This window comes from Desmodus rotundus, chromosome 12 (genome assembly GCF_022682495.2).
Source record: "Desmodus rotundus isolate HL8 chromosome 12, HLdesRot8A.1, whole genome shotgun sequence".
Taxonomy (NCBI): Eukaryota; Metazoa; Chordata; class Mammalia; order Chiroptera; family Phyllostomidae; genus Desmodus; species Desmodus rotundus.
The window spans coordinates 50,991,739-51,017,984 of record NC_071398.1 but is presented as its reverse complement, the minus strand read 5'-3'; the positions used below and the strand labels follow the sequence as shown (position 1 = coordinate 51,017,984).

The window sequence follows — 26,246 nt, the reverse complement described above, 5'->3', positions numbered from 1 at the left end:
ATCCATATGAGAGAGAAGCATCTACTGGTTGCCTCTTATACACAACCTGACCTGGACCAGGCATGTGCCCTGACTGGGAATAGAACTGGCAAACCTTCAGTTTGAAGGACAACACCCAATCAACTAAACCACACTGGCCAGGGCGATATGCCTAATTCTTGGCCCATAGAAGTTGTGAAATAATAAACGTGTTTTCAACCTACTAGCTTTGGGCAGTTTGCCACATAGCAACAGATAACTAAACCAGTGACTTACCCAGTGAAGACACAAGGGCAAAGTTCTCCAGCATCACATCACGGTACAGGCATCTCTGAGACTCATCAAGGAGCCCCCACTCCTCCCTGGAGAAGTACACGAACACATCCTCGAAGGTCACACAGCCCTGCCGTGAAGGGGACAGTTGAGCCCAAAGGCAGCACAGCACCTCTCACCACATCTCACCGCTCACACGAGCACTCCTGGGTCCCTCCCTGTCCCCCAAGCCTCTCAACGCAAGAGTACCAGGCCTTGGACTGCTAGAGCCTGCCTTCTCCTTACATCCCTTGATCACTGAGTCTAGCCCTGAGCAGACCCCGGCAGGTGGGTCAACAGGTACTATGTAAACTACGGGTCTGGCAGGAAGTGCCCCAAACAGTCCCCCGCCAGCCAGTTCTCCTGCTGTCGTTCAGACCAGGCTTCCAAACACCTCCGTACTTGGGCCCAGCCTTCCATATAAGCTGCAGTGCCAGGGCCTTAATGCTGTCAGTTCACACTCCTCCTGGCTCTCCCTCCTAGTCTCCACTCTGCGGCAAGAGAAAACCCATTGAATGAAATGTGTGTTAAATCACCCCGATCTCTGCTCCAAACTTCCAGAAGGAAAGCTTAGCTCTTTAGGCTGCAGATCCAGCCCCAACTTCCGCCGGCTGCTTCACGTTCCCTTAAGACAGACTGAGATCCTGATCACTTCCAATTCAGTCCCACCTCCAAGTCTTTGCAAATGCCTATTCCCGTGACTGGGACACCCTTCCCAGCGTCATTTCGTGCATATAATCCATGGTCTAGCTTCAGGACCCTGGGCCAAAGTGACCCCCACCCAGACTCTACGACCGAGAACAAGGATAAAAAAAGGTAGAGCCCAGGATACCACCATTAGTCCAAGGAGGAGTGATGACCATAAAGGTGTGACAGGCTGAGACCCTGAAGGACTCTCCACTCACCTGCGCAGGATTCATCAGCGCTGCTGGGAGAGCGACTCGGGAGGGACACCTGCTACGTGCTGCACTCCGAACGTTGCTATAAAATGGCGTAAAAACCTCCCTAGATCCAGGCTGCAGCCTTTGACGGCTGAGGCGCTGGAGACGGGGCCAGAGATGGTGTCAGAATCGCACAGGCGCAGGACATTCCGGCCACGTCACTCGCCTTCCTTGCTCAGCCCCACAGAGACACCCACGCTCGTGCTGAAGCCACGTGGTCGCCTTCTGACCAGCAACTGCACGCAGATGGAAGTGCTCTTGGAATGCGCAGGAAGTTCCGCCCCATTCGGCAGGAAACGCCCCTCCCTTAAGCAGCCATTGGCCCAGCACTAGGCAAAAGCACAAGCAGCCGCTTTCCCGTAATGCAATCTAGTTCTACTCGGAGCGCATGCGCTGTTTCCCTTTTCCATGGCAACCCATTGGCCCTGCTAAAAACAGACCGGAAATAAAGACGGATTTGCAAAGACGGAGGCGAGGTTTCACTTTCTCTAAAAATTATTCCCTGCGCTCCAATAAAAATTACCCGCGGGACTTAGGAACGTTTGGAAATGCAAGCTCTGTGGCCCCACCTGGAATTAGTGATACCAGAAACTTTCGGTACGTCGCGGCATTCTGCTTTAAGGAATCCTGTGATGCTCACTCGTTTGAGAACCTCAGGGGCTGCCCCGACTACAGTGGGAAATATGAAGGCCCTCAGAATGCTTATCATATGGTTAGTGCTCAATAAATAAGAACTACACTTAATGGGCTGTTTTGCTTTCCGCGGTTTGTTCCCCCTGGTCATCCACCGTCTAAAAATATTAAATGCAAAAGCCCAGAAACAATTCACAAATTTCACGATGAAAGCATGCCCTGCCCTGCTCCAGCTCACCTGGCACATGAATCATTTTTTTCCAGTATGTCCACTACATACGCGCGTGTGTAGGAAAAAACATACACTGTATAGGATTCAAAGCTATCCTTGATTTCAGGCATCCAAAGGGATCTTGGAAGTATTCCATAAGGGGGGGAATACTGATTATTACTGACATTAGCGTTAACATCACAATACTTTCATATACACTGCTGTGGGAGTGAAAATGGGGATGCTTCTTTGCAGAATACTTGGCATATTCTATTTAAAAAAATGACTTCCTAATTCAGCAAGTAGCCTTCTAGGTTTTGATTAGAAATTTCACGTAAAGAGGACACATTTGTACTATTTGGCTTCTTTAGTTATTTCTTAAAACGACAGAGCAGAAGGGTTTCTTAAATTACGGGTAGGCATGCTGCCCAAGAGACATTTATTGCAGGCCACACAATTTGGATCTTGGGAATATTGGGGTTAACTGCCCTCAGGCCTACATTACATGGTATCAAGTTGTGACATGGGGTATCATCTAGTTCACAGTAACCAGGACCTTCCTCCCCCCTTCCTGTCCTCCCCTTCTGACCATCCGGGCAAGGAGACTGTGGTACAAACGTGTGATCATGGGAGGGCCCAACTGAGGCTTCAGGTCATCAGGCCCTGTCCTCATCAATGCACCATCAACACCTGTCTATCACCTGAACCTGTAGCCCCCAAGAAAGTACTAAATCCTGGGGAGGTGTAAAATCTAGAACCACTGAGGATATCCCCAGGGTAGTGCACAAATGCGAGAACAATTAAGACACAATTCACAGTCATTTCTACCAACATTTGATTGTCTGCAATACATTTAAATGGTTCCAAATTAAGTGTGAGGAAAGCTGAGACATGATAGCTTAACAGATGTCCACAAAGAGAAAATGGGATTGGTAAACATCCAGCCAGTTTGTCACAATCCATCAATTTGCTCACCATATATATATATATTTTATTATTTCCCCTATGCATTCGACACTGTCACCCAATAACTCAAAACCCCTGTAATTACTGAGCTCATCTCACTGTGAACAATCTTGAGGGTGTGTAGTCCTTTGTATCAGGTTCAAATACCATTCCTTACCACCAGGCAATTATCAAGACAAAATAAATTGTCTCCACCAATACCCAATATATAGGGGTTGAGCGGTAAGTCAAGACATATTGAGATGCTGAAGAAATCATCTCCAACATAGATTTCTATTCTCAACAACAGAGTTTTTCAAGAAAGAACATGTGTAGGCAAAAATGAAAAATGTAATAGAACACTAACTCACAGGAAATGAATGCTAAAGGTTATTCATTTAAGGTCAAAGGAAAGTGATCCAGGTGAAAGGTCTGCATCTATAGCAGTAATAAAGATCCAAGATAAGGATACAGCTGTGCATTAATACAACTGCTCATTGTCTGCACAAAGCATATTACCTTTTTGAGTACAACAGAATTATGCAATCCTCAATAATATCCCTTACATTGTCCAAGACGTTGGTAAAGGTATGAACTCTATGTTCATTTATGTTAAAGTGTTATAATGTTAACTTAAACATTAATAAAATAGGAGTCTATAAACTCCCAAATAAAAGCAAAGTTCAGAATGTAAACAATCTGTACAAATTTTTAAAAGAAAAATACAAGAAACAGAACTGGAGCAAAGATAAGCACAAAACAAAAAGATGCAATTAAATGCAAATATACCACCTAGAACATGAAATAAATGTTTGAATTAGTAGTAACTTTGGTAGGTTGAAAAATATATAGCAATATGCAGTTTATAAGTCACACTTCTAAGACATAATGTTACAGAAATAGATGAAATAACACCAAGTCTACAAAATCTTGTCCTGAAGAAAAGGAAAAAAAGAGGAGAAACATTTCCCAGTTCATTTTGGAAGGACAGTATTACTCAGACACCAACATCAGTACAAAAAAATTAAACTATATACCAAATTGTTCATGATTTCAGAAACAAAACTCAACAAAATTCTAGCAAACAGAATGCTATAATACAGCCCTGGCTGATGTAGCCCAGCGGACTGAGGGTGGACCTGTGAACCAAAGGGTTGGCGGCTAGGTCCCCAGTAGGGGGCATGCAAGAGGTAACCACACATTAATGTTTCTCTCCCTCTCTTTCTCCTTCCCTTCACCTCTCTCTAAAAATAAATAAAATCTTTAAACAAACAAACAAACAATGAATGCTGTAATACAGATATAATAAAATAATTGTATTCCATGACTTGGTGGGGTTTATTGCAGGAATGCAAGGCTGGTTCAAAATTCAAAAATCATTCAAAGCAAGACACCATATCAATAGGCTACATCTGAAAAGTGACATAATCACATCAATTGAAGGAAAAAAGCATTTGACAAAATTCAACACTCCTCCATAATGAAAGCTCTTAGAAAACTAGGAAACTTCCCAAACTAAAGAACATCTATATGAAAACCCACAGCCATCATCATATTTAATGATCAATACCGAATGCTTTCTCCCTAACATTAAGAACAAGGCAAGCATGTCCTTTTCCACTACTTCTATTCAACACTACACCTGAAGTTCTAGCAGTACAATAAAGACAGTAAAAAGGATATGAAAAGTCTACAGGTTAGGAAAATTATAAGATGTTTGCTATTTGCTGGTAAGATGAAGAAAATCATGAAACAATCTAACCCCCATATAGCTGCTGTAACTATTAAGCAAATTCGAAAAAGTCACAGGATACAAGGTTAACATATAAAAATTAATTATTTCTCCAGGAACTACTATAAAGGACACATGGACAAAATCAAAGGGGAGGGTGGAAGTGGGGGAGGGAGGTGGGTTCGGCTGGGGTGGGGTGGAGGGATGGGGAGAAAAGGGATACAACTGTAATTGAATAACAATAAAAATTTTTTAAAAATTAGTATTTCCCTATAACAGTAATGATCATGTTCCAACAAATTAAAAACTCAATACCACATGCAGTAACACAAAAAAGGTGCCTACAAAAAATCTAACAATATGTTCAGGATCCACAGGCTGAAAGTTACAAAACACTAATGGAATAAATCAAAGAAAATCTAAATAAATGGAAATACATACCATGTTCATTGACTAAAAGACCAACAAAATAAAGACTCCAAATCTCACCAAAATGACCTATAGATTACTTTCCAGCAAAATCTCAGCAAGTGGTTTTGTAAATATAGACAAGAACATAATAAATTTTTAATGGAAAGCCAAAGGTAAAAACGGTATGGAAAGCTAAAGCAATTTTTGATAAAGAATAAAGGTAGAGAAATCATGTTACGCAATTTTAAGATCTAATGATGGCTACAGTAATCAAGATAGTGTGATACCTATACTACCACGGATCAATGAGATAATATAGAGAACTCATAAACTGACCATCACAGATATGCCCAAATGATTTTTGACAAAGGAGTAAATGCAATTCAATGGAGGACAAATATTCTTTTCAAGAAATGGAGCCAGAACAACAGCATATACTTAGGCAAAATTACAAGAAAGAAACTCAACCTAAACCTCATAGGGTAATACAAAAATTAATCCAACATGGACCAGAGATTTAAATGTAAAAGTTAAAAGTATAAAACTTTTAGGAGAAAATATTCGGGACCCAGAGGCTGCTGAAGAGGATGAAGAGGTGCCTTAACAACAGTACCATTAATTAATACATCAGAAATGGCTTTGCCTACAGTGGCAATACAGATCTACAGTCATTTAAAAAGCCCTGAGGAGGGTTCAAAGTGAAGACATGACCATCTTTCTGTACAGTGGATATATTTTTTGTACAGTATATTTCTGTGAGGTAATAGTATCACATATAGCTTTTTTAAAAAAAAAAAAAAAAGGCAAAGGAGAAATTCCAAAATACCCTGAGGAAAGATACTAGTCATTAGTTTTTATACTGGGACTAACCCCATGGTGACAATAGTGAAACTCACACATATCCACATGTACATATGCCTACTTTGTGTTAAAATTCAAATTAATTTGACAGTGAATCTTCACATCATCTTTTTTAAGATTAAAAATGAGATGTTCCCTGGCCAGTGTGGCTCAGTTCAGTGGACTGTTGTCCTATAAACTGAAAGGTCACGGGTTAGATTCCTGGTCAGGGCACATGCCTAAATTGTGAGTTCAGTCCTGGTCAGGGAACATACAAGAGGCAACCCATTGATGTTTCTCTCTTACATCGATGTTTCTCTCCCTCTCTCCCTCCCATCACCTCTCTCTAGAATCAATGAGCATGTCTTTGGGTAAGGATAAAAAAATGAGATGCATTCTCTGTGTTTTTCTTACTTTATCTTATTCTTTTAATTCAGCCACATTTTATTTTGTTTTGGCTCTAATTCAACCCCTAGGAAAATGCTGAAGTGAATGGCACTCTAAGGAAGACTGAAGCTTAGAAATCACAGTCAGAGGGTATAATCAGGATTCATCTGGGGAGGTTACACAGTGACACTGTCATCCTCACCCCACAGAAAAAAAAGAGAAAAAATGAACAAGTAGTTCAAGATTAACACTGAGTTTTGGATGGTCAAAGACATGAAAAACATATTTTTAAAAATCTGAATTCATGCTTTTTTAATGTTTGTCACTTCCAAAAAAAAAAATTTAATAGTCCAAGTGCCTTCTTCTGTATATGTACATCTTTATCTGAATATAAAAGCATTTTGTAATTTAAACCTTCATATTTCTCAGACTCATGCTGCTCATAGGTAGAGACAATGTTGTGGAACAAAGGCTTTCGATTAGTGTTTTCAAACATCCTCAAAAGCCTAATCTCCTGATTTTCGACAGAAGTGAACATATACACAGAACAAATAAGGGAACCAGGCCCTCTGATCTGTGAAAGAAGCTGCGGTTGCATTTGTCTTCTTACTTCTATGTCTCCTCTTTCTTTGTTTAAATACCCCTGAGATAATTTTGCAGTGTAAACTAAGAAAGATGTGGCTGAGGTTTTGCTGGATCAAAGTTCTGGATGAATTCTCAGATGCAGAATAAGATTCTAGGCTGGGTCAATTTCTAACATGACTCACTAGAAGACAAATGACATCCTGCAACAGGTTTCCACAAAAGGAAGAAAACTGGGGTGGTGGTGGGAGGGGGAAGGGTTCCCTTTGGTATAAATAGTCACATTCTGGCAAAAGATTTTCCAGTTTAAACAACTGTTGTTTAAAGTGGAAAATCTTTACATTCAAAAAAAATCTTTCCCCAGCAGGAGTTCTTGGAGATTGACTGAGGATTGTGCACTTGTGAAGGGTCTTCCTATTTCTATTCTACTTGGCAGGTTTTCTCCCAGTATGAACCCTTTGATGCTGACTGAGAGATGTGCTGCGACCAAAGGCCTTTCCACACTCACTGCATTCATAGGGCTTCTCTCCAGTGTGGATGATGGAGTGTCGAATGAGGCTTGTGCTCCAGCAGAAGGATTTCCCACACTCCATGCACTCATAGGGCTTCTCTCCACTGTGAATCCGCTGGTGCCGTGTGAGGCCTGACCTGCGATTAAAGGCCTTCCCACACTCACTGCACTCATAGGGCTTCTCTCCAGCGTGGATGCTGATGTGTCGAATGAGATCTTTTCTAGTGCTGAAGGCTTTCTCACATTCTTTACACTCAAAAGGTTTCTCTCCAATATGGGCCCTCTTATGCAAGATGAAAGTATAGCAGTAGGTGAAGGCCTTACCACATTCATTGCACACGAAAGGTTTCTCCCCAGTGTGGATGATGGAGTGTCGAATGAGGTTTGCCCTCTGGCAAAAGGTTTTCCCACACTCCGTGCACTCGTAAGGTTTCTCTCCACTATGAATCCGCTGATGCCGAGTGAGATATGACCTGCGATTAAAGGCCTTCCCACACTCACTGCACTCATAGGGTTTCTCTTCGGTGTGGATGCTGAAGTGTCGAATGAGGTCTGAGCGATTGCTGAAGGCTTTCCCACACTCTTTGCACTCATAGGGTTTCTCTCCAGTGTGGGCCCTCTTATGTAAGATAAAAGTGGAGCAGTGGGTGAAGGCCTTTCCACACTCACCACACACATACGGTTTTTCCCCAGTGTGACTCCGCTGGTGCTGCTTGAGGTGTGATCTGCGGTAGAAGGCCTTGCCACACTCGAGGCACTTGTACGGTTTCTCTCCAGTGTGGATAACATAGTGCTGAATGAGGTCTGTGCTGTCACAAAAGGCTTTTCCACACTCCTTGCACTCAAAGGGTCTCAGTCCACTATGAGTCTGCTGGTGCCACGTGAGGTGTGACCTGCGGTTGAAGGCCTTCCCACACTCCACACACACAAAGGGCTTTTCTCCTGTGTGGATGATGTAGTGTCGAAGAAAACCAGTCTTATCGCGGAAGGCTTTCCCACATTCTTTGCACACAAAGGGTTTTTCTCCTGTGTGGCCCCTATTATGCAGGACCAAATTCGAGCGATGGGTGAAGGCCTTTCCACACTCACTGCACATATAGGGCCTCTCTCCAGTGTGGATCCGCTGGTGCCTGGTGAGGTGTGACCGGCGGTTGAAGGCCTTCCCGCACTCCAGGCACTCAAAGGGCCTCTCCCCTGTGTGGATCAAGTGGTGCTGCAGGAGGTGGGTGCTCTTGCTAAAGGTTTTCCCACACTCTGTGCATCCATAGGCCTTCATTCCAGTGTGAACTTGAGTATGTCGGACCAGAAAGCATTTCTTGTTAAACACTTTCCCGCATTCCTCACATGTGTAGGGCTGTTTTCCTTCATGAATTAAGGGACCTTTCACTGTTCTGTGTGAGTCTTGTTCAGACAGAGCATCTCCTGGAGACATAGGCTCCTGCATGGTCAGGGAGTGCAGACCACCACCTCTCCCCAACCTGCCACATTCAGAGCTCAGTTTCCCAGGGAACTTCTCCCTCGGGAGATCTGTCCCTGGTCTCAGGTGGCCTTCCTGAACTTCTGATGGTCCATCTTGGTCTTTGCCTTGCCCCACTTGAGTGTCCCCTGAGTCTCGCTGAGTTAGTTGCTCCTGGAGTGAGATGTCCTCAGACAAGGCCTGGTGGGAAGGGTGGGGCTCTGTGGTCTTGGGTTTTGTGCTGTCACCTGAAGGGAATTTGGAATTCAACACACAAAAGGGCTTATTAGTGATGGAATTGCGGAAGAAACAAAATCACCATTTCAGTGAGAACAAGGAGATGAAAATGGTGGCTTGAAGCTGCTGTGTTTTCACATCTGAAACTCAGGTTTGCAATTCCTTTTTTTGGTTCTGACTCTTGAAACCTTTAGAGGGGAGACCCAGAGGGAAAGGACAGTTCGGGGACAGAGTGTCTGGAGACCAGGGGCAGGTGCAGACTAATGAAGACACTGTGTGTGGTGAGCTTGCTGAAAGCAAGAACATCTCAAGGTGCTACAAGGGGCCTTATACAGCCCCTTGGGAGTCAGGAAGGCCAGGAAGGCTTCCTAGATGGCGTGTGTGCCTTATGAGCTGAGTTCTACGAGAGTGATAGAAGTGCCAGAGAGAGTGGAAAGCCCACCTCAGCCTTAGGACACAGAATGAAAAAAAAACAAAACAAAAAAACCACAGTCTTCCCAGAATCAGGGAAAAACAGTGCCTAAGGGGACAGGTTTGGTGAAAGTGGAGCCCCCGACAGGATTAGTGTCCTTACAAGAGGAGACACAGAACAGCTTGCTTCCTCTCTCTGCCACATGAGGACACAACAAGAATATGACCACCTGCAAATCAGGAAGTGGGCCCTTACCAGGTCTGCCAGCACCTTGATCTTGGACTATCCAGCCTCCAGAACTGTCTGTGGCATTCTTGTTATAACAGCCCAGACAGACTAAGATAGTAGGGTGTGAGTAATGTTCTCACTCTTGAGTCTGGTGATGTTAAGTGCATTATTTAAAAAAAAAAATGAATCAGCAAATAAACAATTTAGTTAATAATCAATCAGTCAAGGTCCTTCATGAATCAGGGATGGCAATGTGTCGTAAACCAAGGTTTATGATTACTTGAGCAATAAACCTGAGTTTCACTCAACAGAAGGTGGACAGCACATGGGTACTGTGGTTAAGATTATGGTCTCTGACCATAAAAACTCTAGGGTCAAGTTCCAAAAAAACCTCACTATTAGCTTTGTGGCACCTGGTAAGGTACTCTAATTCCATAAGCCTTCATTTTCTCTTTTAAATAATAGAGCTAAAAATAGAGCCTGCCTTGTAGAACTGTGGGCTGGAGGAGTTTTATACACTACATATACCATGCTCGGTACATTGCCAGACATCAAGCAAAAAAAAAATCAATGCATGTTAACTTTAATTTTTTATTATGGGTTAGCCACATAATGCACTTCTGGACCTAGCTGGGAAACATGTAAGAATGTGTGAACTAACGTTGGACAGTATGACATGTTTGATGAGCCAGTGTTAGAGTGGTCACCAGAGTGAGAGGAGAATGAAGGTCCAGTGAGAACAGGGTCAGGGAATCCAAGGGGTCCAAAAGCTTGAGCATAATTCCGCCTGGAGTCTGTGCTGTGTTGTGAGCTCATGGGCATGGAGGTCTAATTAGAACACCTCAGCTCTAATTCTGCCTGTACAGAGTTAGCTGCTACTGGACAGATTCCTTAGCTGTTCTCATCCCAACTTCCTTTCCTGGAAGACAGGAGATTCTCCGTCTCTGCCTCCCAGGCTGTCATGAGGATCTAGGGAGAAGATGCCTGTAAGCTCTTGGCACAATGACAGATGCTGCAGGAGCTCAATAAGCTATGAGCCAGGCTGTATTTGAGAATTAGGAGCAGAGGAGTGACCGTGTAAGGAGCAGCTTCCAAGCTGTGGTTGGTGCAGAGGATCCCCGCTTGGGGCCTTAAAGAGCAAAGGTAATGAATTTACCAGTGCTGGTGAAGATGGGGAGCGATAGATGTTCTCACCTGCAAGTTGTGGAAATATGAGGGAGTAGCCACTCTGCCCAACAGTCTGTGAGTTTCTATGAAAGCTGACTGCACTCCTACCTCATAACCTGTACCCCTCATAGAAATCAGTGCTTACATGTACCAAAAAACATGATAAGAATATTCTCTGGCCCTGGCTGGTGTGTGGCTCAGTTGGTTGGAGCATTGTCCTGTAAACCAATAGGTCATAGGTTCCATTCCTAGTCAGAGCACATGCTGGGGTTGTGGGTTTGGTCCCCAGTCAGGGCACATGAAAGAAAGAACTGATGTATGTTTCTTTCTCGTATCAATGTTTGTCTACCTCTAGGCAGGGGTTAGTCAGCAGAAGAGGCTACAGAGGTCATGAGTCCAATGAGGTACTGGAGACACTGTACTGACCTAGGTGGTGGTTACAAGGGTTCATACATATGCAAAAGTTTATCACACTGACCTCTTCAGATTTTTGCACAATGCAGCATAGGAGTTAAACCTCCTTTAAAAAGTACAAGAGCCCTACCTGGTGTGGCTCAGTGGACTGAGTGCTGGCCTGAAAATGAAAGCGTTACTGATTTGATTCACAATCTAGGGCACATGCCTGGGTTGCAGGCCAGGTCCCTGGTAGGGGGTGTGTGAGAGGCAACCACACACTGATGTTTCTTTCCCTCCCTTCCCCTCTCTAAAATAAAATAAATAAATAAAACCTTTAAAAAAATGCGAGAAATTGCTCTGGCTGGTGTGGCTCAGTGGATTGAGTACCAGCCTGTGAACCAAAGGGTCGCCAGTTCAATTCCCAGTCAGGGCACATGCCTAGGTTGTAGGCCAGGTCCCCAGCAGGGGCATGTGAGAGGCAATCACACATTGATATTTCTCTTTCTCCTTTCCTTCCCCTCTAAAAACAAATCTTAAAAAAAAAAAAAAAAAAAAAAAGTACAAGAAATCATAGTAAATGGGAGGCATGACATGAAAGTGTAGACATCTCTTGTAAGAACAGACAACTTGTGCAAGAAGAGCGATTATCCTGGGAAAGGAGAGTTGATGCCAGTGTCAAGCCATCAGAGAGGCATCAGCACCTTTTATTGACGTTCCTCAAGTGTGAGGCCCCGAGCATATTTTTATGCTGTGTAGAGAATAGGTAAAGTTACAGAAGAGGGAGAAAAGAAGTGAAGAGGGAGCTTCCTGGAGAAGGTGTGATCTAGACTCTGGTGTAGGAACTGGCCGTGATCAGAGTGAAACCTTCCCAGGTAGGTAAGAAGAAAAGTTACATAGAAGAGACATTTAGATTTAGAGGCAACACAGGATGAAGACTCTGTTTTACGTTCCTCTTCTCTTTTTAAAAGATTTTATTTATTCATTTTTAGAGAGAAGAGAAGAGAAGGAAAAAGAGGGAGAGAAACATCAATGTGTGAGAGAAACACTGACCAGCTGCTTCTTGCACACCCCCAACTGGGGACCTGGACTACAGCCCAGGCATGTGCTCTGACTGGGAATCAAATCAGCGACCTTTCAGTTCACAGGCCAGTGCTCAACCCACTGAGCCACACCAGCCAGGGTTAAGACTCCATTTTCGACATGAAACTGCTGAGACAGCAATGACACAACAAGATCACACAACTTCCTTGGGGCCACAAGGCTACTATGTGTCACAGCTTGCTTTAGGCCAGGCAGCTGGAGCTGAGAAAACAAAGGTACCTCATACACCCCAGGACTTCCCCCAGGAGTGGTAAAGAGTGTGACAGGGCTGGAGAGTAGGAGACAGAAGGACAGCAGGTTAAAGGCTCCATGGATCCAAAGCCTCCACAGAGGCCACAAGAGAATCATCACAAATAGAGAGGCAATGGTCACCTCACTGTCTGCAAGTGGCAATGATCCCCGACCTGCCCAGCTGTTGGTACCCACCTGGGAAGGAGCTTGGGGAGAGTCCTCTCTTCAACATCTGTAACTCCAGGCTGCGTTCCAACAGGTGGATCAGTTCCAGTTTAGACAAAGGACAGCCTGTTCACAGGAAACAAAGAGGAAATGGTGATTTGGGTAAGAATAAAGAAAACCTCTCAGTCTAGTCTGGGACTTCAGGATGTGGAGGAGACCTTGGAACGAAGCTGCCCCCATCCATGCAAACAAAATGTTGCAGCCTGGAAACCAACTGCAAAACCACCACTGTTAGGGCCCACACATCAGGGCTGGCTACGTAGACAGCACCTGTTCCCTTTGATTTCTATCCTACGTCTAAACGGTACCCCAACACCATTCAGACATATCTCCTGAAGATCCTTTTTAGTTAATTCAAGTCAGGGGCCTCAGCCTCCCTGTGCATCAGCAAACTTGGGGGCACCTGGTTGCCACCACACAGACCAATTCAAACAAAATCTTGCCCTGGTTGGTGTGGCTCAGTGGTTTGAGTACTGGCCTGTGAACCAAATAGTAGCTGGTTTGATTCGCAGTCAGGGCACATGCCTGGGTTGTGGGCCAGGTCCCCAGCCAGGGTTGTGCAAGAGGCAACCAATTGACATCTCTTGCACCATTGTTTCTCTCCCTCTTACTCCCTTCCTTCCCATCTCTCTTATAAATCAATAAAATCTTTAAAAAATATATCTTTGGAGCAAGGCTTGGGCACTAGTAGATGCTGCACACTTGCTAGGTGGAGGCGGCCCACCTGGGAGGTCTCCATCATCTCACAAATGGCACCCCTGATCATGGGTAGTCTGAGATAGCACATGACCTATACTAGCCACCCTGGGCAGAGAAAGCTCTATGCCAGAAAGGGCCAAGGGAGGCACCTGCAGCCCCTGTTGTCCTCAAAACTCCTGCTAGGGAACCAGCCTGAGTCTTAGGACTGAGGACAGGAAGGTAAAATAAAAATGTTTACTTGTCTTAACTAAGCAAACAAAATAGTGTGTTCAAAATAATAGCAACAATGTATTGGATTATGTATCTTTATGCATATATCATGTGTATGTGTATACACATATATATGCTTAAATATAAGTAAAATAAATGACAGCAATAATGCAAAAAACAGGAGGGAGGAATTAGGATTTTCTTTTAAAGATTTTATTTATTTATTTTTAGAGAGAAGGGAAATGAGAAAGAAACAGAGGGAAAGAAACATTGATGTGAGAGACAATCATTGATCAGTTAAGTCTCATATGAGCCCTGACTGGGGACTGAACCTGCAACACAGGCATGTGCCCTGAGAATCGAACTGGCAACCCTTCCTTTTGGAGGATGATGCCCAACCAACTGAGCTACACCAGTCAGAGTGGAATTAGGATTATATTTATTATAAGGACTCAAGCCACCTGTGAAGTGGTATACTGTTATTTGAAAATGGACTTAGATTACTTAAACGTATATTGCGAACTCTAGGGCAACTACTAAAAAAAGTAAAAAAAAATAAAAAGTATAAATCATATACTAGGAAAGAAGAAAAAATGGAATAATATAAAATACTCAACTGAAACCACAAAAGGCAGAGAAAGAGAAGAGAAAAACAGGAACAAAGAACATGGATAACAAATAGGAAACAGTAACAAATCTGGTGGATATTAATTTAACTATCAATAATCACTTGGAATATCAAAGATCTAATGCTCCAATCACAAAACAAGAACCAACTGTATGTTTTCTACAAGAAACCCGCTGTAAACATAAAGACACATATAGATCAAAAGTTAACGGGTGGAGAACATATCATGCTACTACTAATCAAAAGAATGCAGTAGTAGCTATATTAATTTCAGACAGAGCAGGCTTAAAACAAGGAAAGTGATCAGAGATAAAGAAGGGTATTACATAATGACAAAGGGGTAAATTTTCCAAAAGGCAAAAACATCCTTAATGTTTATGTGCCTAAACACTAACCACAGTAGCAAATTATATGAGGCAAAAACTAATAGAATAACAAGGAGAAACAAATGAATCTACACATCACAGTTGTAGACCATAGTACTTGTCAGAAATGGACAGATACTATAGACATGAAATCAGTAATGACACAGTTGAAATCAATACCATCAATTAATTGGATATAACTGACACCTGCAGACTACTTTACCCAACAGCAGAATATACATTCTTGTCAAGCTCACATGGAATATTTACCATGACAGATCATATTCTGGTCCATAAAACACATCTTAACAAATTTTAAAAAGAATAGAAATCACACAATGTCTGCTCTTGGACCACAAACGAATTAATTAGAAATCAATAACAGAAAGATAACTTGAAATTCCCCAAATACATGGAGATTAAGCAACATGCTTCTAAATAACAAATGAGTCTACAAAGCAATCTCAAGGAAGTAAAAAATATTTTGAACTAAATGAAAATATAACTTAGCAAAAATTTTTGAGTTGCACTGAAAGCAATACTTAGAGGAAAATTTATAGCACTGAATGCATATTTTTTTAAGAAAGAAGAAAAATCTAAAGTCAATTATATATATTTCTACCTTAGAAAAGCAAGAACAAATTAAATCCAAAGTAAACAGTTTGTTTACTTTGTAAATCTTACAGAAAAGTAAGAATTAGAGCAGAAATCAATGAAATTGAAAACAGGAAATCAATAGAAAAAAATCAATGAAACCAGAAGCTGGTTCCCTGAAAAGATCAATAGCATTGGTAAGCTTCTAGAGAGACCAAGAAAAAAAAAGAAAGAGAACACAAATTACTAATACCAGAAGTGAAAGAGGGGGTGTCACCACAGGTCCTATGGACATTAAAAGGATATTAAAACACTATTAACAATTCTATGCTTACAAATTTGATAACCGATATGAAATGAAACCAATGACGTGAATGACACAATCTGCTAAAACTCACACAAGAATAAACAGACAATCTTAATAGGGCTATATCTGTTAAGGAAATGGAATAATTAAAACCTTCCAAAAGAAAAAGCACCAGGCTTGGATGGGTTCACTGGTGAATTCTACAATACACTAAAGAAAGAAATTATACCAATTTCTTAGAATCTATTCCAGAGATAGAAGCAGAAGGGATATTTCCTAACTCAATCTAGGAAACCAGCATTACTCTAATACCAAAACCAGATAAAGACATTCAAGAAAACTACAATATCCCTCATGAATACAGATGCAAAAAATCCTCCACAAAAATATTAGCAATTCAAACCCAACAATGTATAAAAACATTATACACCACAACCAAGTAGGATTTATCCCAGGGATACAAACTTGGCTCGACATTAAAAAATCAGTTAATGTAATCCATCACACCAACAGGTTAAAAAAAGAAAAATCATACAAACATATAAATAGATGCAGAAAAGTATTTGATAGAATCCAACATCCATTCAATTAAAAAAGAAAAAAACCCCAACTCTCAGCAAACTAGGAATAGAGGAGAAATTCCTTAAATTGATAAAGAACATCTACAGAAACCCCTACAGCCAATATCCCACTTAAAGGTGAGAAACTTGAAGCTGTCCCACTAAGATCGGGAACAAGGCAAGGATGTCTTTAATCACCACAGGTTTTCAACATTGTACTGAAAGTACCAGCTAATGCAGTAAGACAAGAACATGAAATAAAAGGTATTCAGATTGGAAAGTAAGAAATCAAACGGTCTTTGTTGGCAGATGACAAAATCACATATACAGAAAATGCAAAATAATCAACAAAAAACTTCTAGAACTAATAAACAATTATCGCAAAGTCGCAGGATACAAGATTAACACACGAGTCAATTGCTGGAATGACACAGAGAAGGTTGGCATTGCCCCTGTGCAAGGACGACACACAAATTCATGAAGTGTTCCACATTTTTTAAAGCCAACTGCTTTCCTAGGTACCAGTAATAAACAAGTGGAATTTAAAATTTAAAACACATTACCAAGCACATAAAAACCTGCACATGGACATTTATAGCAGCTTTATTCCTAACTGGTAAAACTTGGAAGCAACAGAGATGTTCTTCAGTAGGTAAATGGATAAACTATATAGTACATCCACACAATGGAATATTACTCAAAGCTAAAAAGAAATGAGCTATCAAGCCATGAAAAGACATGGAGGAAACTTAAATACATATTACTTAGTGAAGGAAGCCAATCTGACTATATTACAATCTGGAAAACACAAATGAAGTCACTAAAAAGATCACTGGTTGCCAGCTGTTGCCAGGGGCAGGTATGAATGTACAGGGCAAACGGGATTTAGTGCAGCAAAAATACTGTGTATGATATTATAAGGATAGATATATGTCACTCATTATACATTTGTCCAAACCCATAGAATGTAAAATAGCAAGAGTGAACCCTGATTATGATGTATCAATGTAGGTTCATCAACTTTAACAAATGTACCACTCTGGTGGGAATGTTGATAGCGTGGGGAGGCAGAGTGTTTATGAGCAATCTCTGTACCTTCCTCTCAATTTTAATGTTAATGTAAAACAGTTGTAAAAACAGCCTTTAAAAAACAACTACTATGTATAGGATATAATGTATCCCAGTGTCTGTGCCAAGCAATTAAAAAAAAATTTTTTTTTAAACTGAATTTAATATAGGCACTAATTTAGGAAAAAAAATGACATTTAAAATATCCAGTCTTTTCATTCAGAAACAAGGAGTCTTCATTGATCTAAGTATTTTTTCAGGTCCTGAGCAAAGTGTTATATTATTCTTCCTTCCATGAAAAGTTCCATTTTAGGATTTCTATACAGCATCCACATGAAGTACATACTGTGCTCAGCACCATTTTATACATGAAGAAACCAAGGCTCAGGCAAATAAAGTGATTTGTTGAAATCATGAAATGATAAATGCCTCAGCTGAGATGGAAACCAGGGTCTAGCCATCTGTGGCATCTGGCCTACTTAACTACAAAGCCACACAACATTGTTCTAGAAAATGCTGAATCCAAGTGAGGATGATGATCATGACAATGAGGACAATGACGGATCATTAAGAGTACTGAGCAGCAGGGGTCACAATTGCTAACCCTGCACACAGCAAGGTGTCACCATGTATTGTTCTAAAACATTTACCTTCAAAACAGCCCTGTGAAGTAATACTGTATTATCTCATTTAACCTAGGAGAAACTGAGGCCCAGAGGGCTTCAGTATCTTGCCCAGGAACACACAGCTCAAAAGTAGCAATGCAGGACTGGACAACAAGGGTTGGGCACCAGACCCTCATCTTCAAAGTGCTACGCTAAGGAGGAAATGGCGAACAGTCCTGTACAGGGACAGCAGGCTCAGACCAAGTAGGCTTCGGTGGTAAGAGGGGAGTGTGAGCAAGAGAATTGAATTCTCAGGGAACAGGGGACAGAGGAAGGGGCAGACTTGGGGAGGCCAGAATTCAGCATTTCAAGAACCATTAAAAATAAAAATTGGGGTTCTGGCCAAGTGACTCAGTTGGTTGGAGCATTGTCCCACGCACCAAAAGGTTAGCTTGTAGGTTCGATCCCCGTCATGGCACATACAGGAGGCAACCGATCGATGTTTCTCTCTCACATCAATGTTTCTCTCCCTCCTTTCCTCTATCTCTAAAATCAGTGGCCATATCCTCGGGTGAGGATTAAAAATACATACATACATACATAAAAATTGGGAATTACACATAGTTTGGTCAAATTGAGACATTTGCACAAATGTCAAATATCATCTATCATCAACATTTCACACACACAAAAAGACTGTATATCAAAAAATACAGAACTTTTCACAGTGAAGATGTACCCCTTAAATTGAATGGACTAAGCTTTATAATAGACTCACTCCAATGGCCCTATTTTCCTTTCTTTCCGAGGAGCATGCTGGGAGAATTAAATGAGTGGAGAGAAACAGTAAAAACATACAGAAAGAAGCAGAGACGAGAAATGTGTCTGGGTGACTACTTCCTTCTACGAAACAGCTAGGTCAGGAAAAGCCACTGTGGAAAGACATTGACAGGAGCCGACCCACAGAAAGAAGCCAGGACAAGATCATGCTTCTCTAAGTTCCTATGCCAGTCCCTCAATAAGCCCAGCTGGAACACACCTGTCTTTGCATTCTGTGAGGCACCCCCCACTTCCTCCCAACACATCCTTATCCTTTGGCTGTGACCAAAGGCAAATTATATTTTTTGCCCAATATGACTGAAGCTCAGGGTTGGAGGGTAGGCAGACTAGATGCCTTCTTGACCAGCCAGGCTTGGAGACAGAGGGCAAAATGAAGGAGGTGACAGGTCCTCTACTTGGCAGAGCTGGGGAGGACTCACCCAGAGACACCAGGAGCCTGCAGGTCTCCACCATCACCTCCTGGTACAGGGTCCTCTGGTCCAGGTCCAGCTGCCCCCATTCCTCACGGGTGAAGGTCACGGCCACATCCTCGAAGGTCACAGACACCTGGAAAGTCAAACAGGCAGTATTAGTCTTGGGACTACTGGATGGGATCAGAGATGTACCTCTCAATGTAAAAGGTACAGAGAGACCAAACACCTCCTGAGGGCAGAGCTCTGTGCTAGGCTCCGGGAGGCAGACACTGCTTTGCATTGATGACAGCTGGGTAGGTGACAGAAGCCTACTATGTGGAGCCAATGGAAAGGATGCTGGATCAGGACATCCTATGTGGACTGTGAGGCACAGAATGGTGAGGACTCTGAGATGTCAAAGGAATGGAAATGGATATTAATGATAATCAAAACAATACCGGTAATAATTACAGCGACTGCACTTAACACACACTGGTACTTACTGTGTGCCTGCCTTGTGCTGAGGGCTTTCTCTCTGGTGTGTTAAAGTAACTGGAAGTCCCTAACTCTGAAATTATGGTGAGATGTAAATGTAAAATTTTTAAAATCAACACTTGCCTCCAGTGTGAACATGGGACCTCCCTTCATTTCGGGGAACCTCGATTTCTCGGTTCAACACAACAATTCTCACTGAGCAACAAATTATAAGAATCAAAATATAACCCTGGTTGGCGTGGCTCAGGGGATTGAGTCCTGGCCTGTGAACCAAAAGGACACTAGTTCACTTCCTAGTCAGGGCACATGCCTGCGCTGCAGGCCAGGGCATGTGAGAGGCAACAGATTGATGTATCTCTCACACATCTATGTTTCTCTCCCTCTCTTTCTCCCTCCCTTCCCCCTCTCTAAAAATAAATAAAATCTTAAAAAAAAAAGGTTAAAAAAAACATATATATATTTGTAAAAGAAAAACTGGGGTGACTTGCCACAGCCCATGAAGTCAATACCATCATCGTCTTCACGCCCATCAGAGACCTGCAGTCCAGGGAGCTCTACCATTCACCCAAAGTTTACATGTGTCATGAGCAGAGGCAAAATTTGAACACATATCCTTCTAGTCCATAGTCTAATATCATAACCCGGACACTCCTCCTCCATTACCAAAGCAAAACCACAGTTGAAGATGGGAAGCACTTCAAATAAATTGCTCAGTTTCATTCTTCTCAGCCACCGTGAAAAATATTTCTGTGGACATGGGCAGAAGAGCAGACTCATGACCAACCACCCACCTCACAGGAGAGTTACCTGAAGTGGTGGCACCTGATTAGGAAGTGGCAGGAACAGCTCCCATTCTGCACCTTGCAGAATCCCAGGGAGCATCCTCAACAAGCCATCATTTCTTCATTATATCTGAGTCCTGACAGCTCGTATTCTTGAGGAAAGAATACTTTAGAACGAGGGACAGGAACTGCTGAAGACAATGCAAACTGTGCACTGAAGCCAGGAAATCAGAACAGGATGATGTCTGCTCTGGCTGAGCATGGAATATTCAGCAAATGACCACACAGTCTGGCACTCCTAGGACATGTCTGAGCAGATGGTGAAGAGGAGAGCACGCAGGGACCATGGCACCCTCACGGGTCCTCTGGGGACTCCTTAAACTACCAATATACCTTCTTTCCGTCCACTCACTTCCACCTGCAGAAATGCCATGTCTCCCATTCATGCTCAAGAGCATCTATGGGAAGGAATTTAGCTGGGTTTGCAAAGTTTACTTAATGTGTTGGCCGCAGGCCTCCCTATACACTGTTCCTAAAGAGGGTAAAAATACAGACTACCGCAGTCACATACTAGTTACTAGTTTCAGCCACTTAAGGACCACGGTGAATTTGGGCCTCAGGTAGTTCTTGTCCGAAGCAGTGATAATAACAGAACTCAGCTCTGAGGAGTTGAAAATGAAATGAGATGATATATTATGCCTGCCTGTCATCCCACAGCAAGGACTCAGTGCTTTTTGGTTGTTTTCTCTTTGCTCCCACAAAGCTTTAACCAACTGAGGCCATCTGGCCAGAACGGGCCTTCTCAAAATAGGTGACATCTGGGCAGAAGCCAGAATTCGACAAGGAGGCCCTGCAGAGACATTGGGACAGTCTCCCGGCAAAGGCCAGTGCACGGGCATAGGCTGGGAAGGGAAAATAACGGGGCACGGTGAGGCTCGTGTGCCTGCACAACAGTGACCCGGAAGGTCACAGGTCGGCTGGGGCGGGGTATGGGGACCTGCAGATCAAAGTGGCGGCAGGATTTACCGGTGTGATGGGAGCCCTGGAAAAGAAATATCATTCCGTCCTTTGCGCACTGACTGAAAACGTGTCACAGACGCGACACTGTTGCAAATAAACGAAGAGATCAAAGAGGAATCCAATGGCTGACTTAAGGGTCCACCCTGCCCAGGAGCCCCCTGAGAACCTGCAAGGTTCAAACCATCGCCCACGCACCTGAGCCGGGTCTACGCACGCAGCCGCCATGACGGGACCCTGTGGACGAAGAGGGGTCCGGAGAGGCGGCGACCGACGTACGTCCCACCGCCTCAGGCAACCGTCTAGAGCGGGTGACCGCGGCTGACGGTCGCACTCAAGAGTTGTTTCCCCGTATAAGACGCACATGAGGCCCACGGCGTCGGCTCAGGGCTGCAGAGACCGAAGTCGGGGCCCCGGCGGGCGCTCACGGGTCGCGCCTTCCCGGTTCCAGCCCAAGAAAACCACTGGACCCATCGCTCCAGATCTCACAGCCGGGGTAGAGCAACTGGGCACAGGAAGATGACGTTTATCAGAGGAACCAGAAGTCCCTCCCCTACCGGCGCGGTCCGCAGGAAACGGCCTCTTCTTGGGCCGTGATTGGCCCAGCGCCCGCGCAGACACGCACCGCGCAGCCTCCTGGGTTATGTAGTTTTGACTTACCACCGTGTGTCGGTAACTGTCTAAGCACATCTCCCGCGAAGCCCGGAGCGCCGCGTCAGGCCCTCCTCTTCGCGGTGGGCTCTCTGGGGGAACAAAGGGAAGGGCAATCGAGACTCAGGAGGCAAAAACCTTCTCCCGGAGCCAAGGCGGGTGCAGAGCCCCGAAATCAACCCTGGGCTCCCGATCCTCTTAGAGGGAACGTAACAGCCAAAAGGACGCCGGAAGTCCCGCCCTGACACTTTACCAAACAAGCAGACCTCAAACTCTTGGTCCAGAACCTTTGTTGGGTTTTCCCCCCGAGAAAGGCAAAATAGTGCCGGGGAAACAGAACTAGCTAGTTGAATACTGTCGCCGACTTTTGAGGAATAGGGTCTTCCCTATCTGTCTGGTACCAGGCCCTGGAATGGCCAGACCGAAGAATATTGTCTCTTTTAAGTGTTTAGAGCCAGAAGCAGGAAGTGGTTCCAGTTAGGGACTTTGGATTAATTTGCATATAGATACAGCCCCTCCGTAGTTGGTTATCTCTAAAAAATTGACTACCCTGCGAAGAGCAGTATCCCCCGCCCCCCTCCCCCTCCAGCGAGCAAGGCCCTGAATTCAGAGAATTGAGAACATAGGTAAGAAAATATAGCTCATACTGTACAACTAAAACATACGATATTGGATGTCAACTGTAATTGAAGATAATTTTAGATTTTATTTTTACAGAGAGAAGGGAAAAAGAATCATCAGTGGGTAGTTGCCTGTGGCGCGCCCCCTACTGGGGACCTGGCCCGCAACCCAGGCGATGGGATATCAACTCGCGACCCTTTGGTTCTCAGGCCCACGCTCAATCCACTGAGCTACACCAGCCAGGACAAATTATTTAAAGTTGCGAAAATGTGAAACAAGTAGCCGTCGAAGGGCTTTGAGCTGAGTGGTAGTGTCATCTGATTTGTTTTAAAAAGAGCACTCTGGGTGCTGCATGTAATTTAAGCCCATGGAGGGGGCAGGAGAAGGGGAAGATCTGTTAGGAAGTCCTCACTGCTTTCGGGATATGTGAGGATGCCGCCCTAAACCAATGGAGTGATAGGGGTGGTATATCACAAAGTAAAAATAATAGTTGATCAAAGAACACAACTAGTGATCGAATTAGTACATAAATACAGATATGGACGTAATGGCTTTATAGAATGAACTGGTTGTTTCTTCAAATCTATCCATTCCTACACTGCCTCCTTCAATTGTGAGGCATATTCCGGATAATACTATGGTGTATGTGTTACAGAAATGCTTCGATAAATGATTGTTTTGCTGTAACAGAGTCTAGGCTAAGGGCCAGGGGGTTGGACTGTGCACTAAAGTATTAACTGAACAGGCCTCAGTTGCTCAGATGCTACACATTCCAAGGAAAAACTGGCCCTTGACCAGCCCAAGGAAGACCATCTGAGTCCCTTAGTTGCTTGGTACATGACCCTGGATTGATTAGGGTAAGGAGACAGTGGCTCCACGTGTGAGACCGTGAAAAGAGGTAGGTGAGGGCTGTGGGCTCTGGATTGTTGGTTTGCATGTAAAAGACATGCTCATAGGAGAGTCTTTCCTACCTCTAGCAATCATCTAGCCTATAAAGAGCAGTCTGTCCAGTATGAGCAAGGTGCCAGATACCAAAACAAGAACAAGGCTAGGATGTATAACCAGGTAGTCTGACTGGAGGGCCCAGGCTCTTGTCACTGCCCATTTACAATTTAGCTGAGACTATTCAATTACAAGATTTGGAACATATACCTGAGCAAACATTGTATGTCTTTACCCCTCAAAACATAAGGATGACATCAATGAGCACTCTGGAGGCACGCTGGTTTCCCACAATGGAGACAGAACCCAGAGACTAGGTTCCCGTAGGTCTCTAGCACCATGTCTCTGTGGAAGACCCTCCTAGTGAAACTCACACGAATGTCCGTGAATGTGACTAAGCCTGCAACAACACACTCTTTAATCTCCATTTATGCACATTTAATGATACAGGAATTGTTATGACCCCATATTCTTCAATTTTTTCTTTCTTGCAAAGGCTACAAGTTTCAACAGCAGGAACAAAGTAAATTAGAAATCGTTAACGTCTTTGCAATGGAAACATAGCATTAACCTGGCCATTACATCTTTGCAGAAATAATGGCAAACAAAGGGGATATTTGCAAGTCGAATCACTTGCAGACATGAGAAACAAGGTCCTTCCTCATCATTCTCTGTACTTTGTCATCACTAAATTAAATCCTAACTGCTTGGTAAGAACTTCCACTGTGACTTCACTGATTGTTTTAGCTATAATGGTTTACATGTATATAAACCTTTGCCTCAAAGCTATGACTTATTTTTTGTTTGAGCAAACTGCATTTAATACTTATTAGACATCTAAATTTATACAACATTTTAGTACCATTCTAGTCTCTGTAAGGAGTTAACATAGCAGGCCCCAGACTGCTATCCTTTGAGTTTCAGTTTGCCCTGGGTGGAGTTTGGAACCTTAGGTTTCCCACCATCCCCAGAAAGGATGAATGGCTCAGTGTGCCTATTGTTTGGGTAAACAATGTGGTGTATGCTGGGGACCTGCTATCTTGTGGAGGTCTGGAATCTTGGCTATGTGCTAAACAAAGATTGCCCAATAAAATCCTGGGGCTCTCAGTTTCTAATGAGCTTCCCTAGTAGACAATTCACACATAGTGTCATAATTCATTGATGAAGCTTAAATTAAGTACTCAGAACTCCTAAAGCTTGTCCCTGATTTCCTCTGGACTTCAGTCCTTGAGACTTTTCCCTTGGCTGTTTGCTTTTTATTTTTTTGCTGTAGTAAATCATATCTGCTGAGTAAGATAGTATGTCGAGTCCTTGAAGTCTTTGCAGTAAATCATCAAACCTGGAGTAGTCTTGAGGCCCTCCAACATAATTATTCATTATGACTTGTAAAGTCTTATAGATCTGGCCATAAAAGCCAGTGTAGTTTCTCTTAGAGTTCATCATATCATATGGTGCGCTGACTATACACACAGCTTTGTATAATGAGCACTCTGTGAGGAACCCAAGCATTACAAAAAAACCGTAGTGCTGTGTGTGGCCATTCGCTAAAACACACATATTGAGTATCTACTAAGGAAAATAAGAGGGTAAAATGAACAAAATGCGTCAGTGGCTGGATGCAGGGTGATGGGAAAAAATGGCTGTGGTGTCTGTCTGGCTTGGACAAGACATAAGATAATAGGATTCACTGATATGGTTTTCAGGTACCTCAAACACAGTATCTAAAACCAAACACATGACTTGACCCTCCCCTGCCTTCCTCCAACCTCAAACCCAGACATCTGTATTTTCTAGAGATAGAAGAACAGATTATGCAGCCACTGAAGAGTGAGTTTGGTATACCTCACTCAACATGAAGGAATGGCCAAGATGTATGTCAAATGAGAAAAGGAGGTTACAGCTATATGGGCATTATTTTGTCTGTTTCAGTAGAAATGACTGGTGACCAGGAAAACAAAGACTCACCCTGTGAGAAGGAATACAAGAAAGTGATAAGGGCATGGATTCTGTGGCTAACTGGCCTCCATTCCCTAATCTCATGCTTCCTCATTGATTGTACAACTTTGGGCAAATTCCTCAATTTTTGTTCCTTAAGTTTTCTCATCTGTAAAATGGGGACATTACCTACCACATAGACTTGTTGAAATTGTTAAAAGGTAATGTGTGTAAAACATTCAGAGCAGTGGTTGATACAAAGTAATACCACATCTTTGCTTGTTCTTATGATTAGATGATGCACCCAGCGCCATGGCCACATGACACACACATAAACTCAGTGTATGTGGATATGCAGAAGGTGTGGAAGGATGACCAGTAGGTAACAGACATGAGAATCATTCAACCTGGAGATACGGATTTGGGGGAATTGTGGATCATTGTGAGTAAAATACCTTGAGGGAATTAACTCACCTGTGGAACACATCATAATTGAGAAAGCAATGACCATGGATGAGTCCTAAGAAGCACAATGGTTCAATAGATGGAAGACACAGATCCTCTGAAAGAGAAGGGAAGGAACTCATAGAAACCAGGC

General features: G+C 43.2%; 1 protein-coding gene and 1 pseudogene across 1 annotated transcript in view; one reads left to right on the top strand and one right to left on the bottom strand.

Moving 5' to 3' along the window:
- Nucleotides 1-316: 316 nt before the first annotated feature.
- The window catches only part of LOC112313485 (zinc finger protein 805), a 43,740-nt gene continuing 17,810 nt past the window's right edge, over nt 317-26,246 (bottom strand). The window contains 2 exon segments of the mRNA XM_071219977.1: nt 317-7,412; nt 7,414-8,754. Coding sequence (XP_071076078.1) covers nt 7,317-7,412; nt 7,414-8,754 — 1,437 coding nt within the window. The 3' untranslated portion in view covers nt 317-7,316.
- LOC112314100 (U6 spliceosomal RNA) lies at nt 16,700-16,797 on the top strand (annotated as a pseudogene).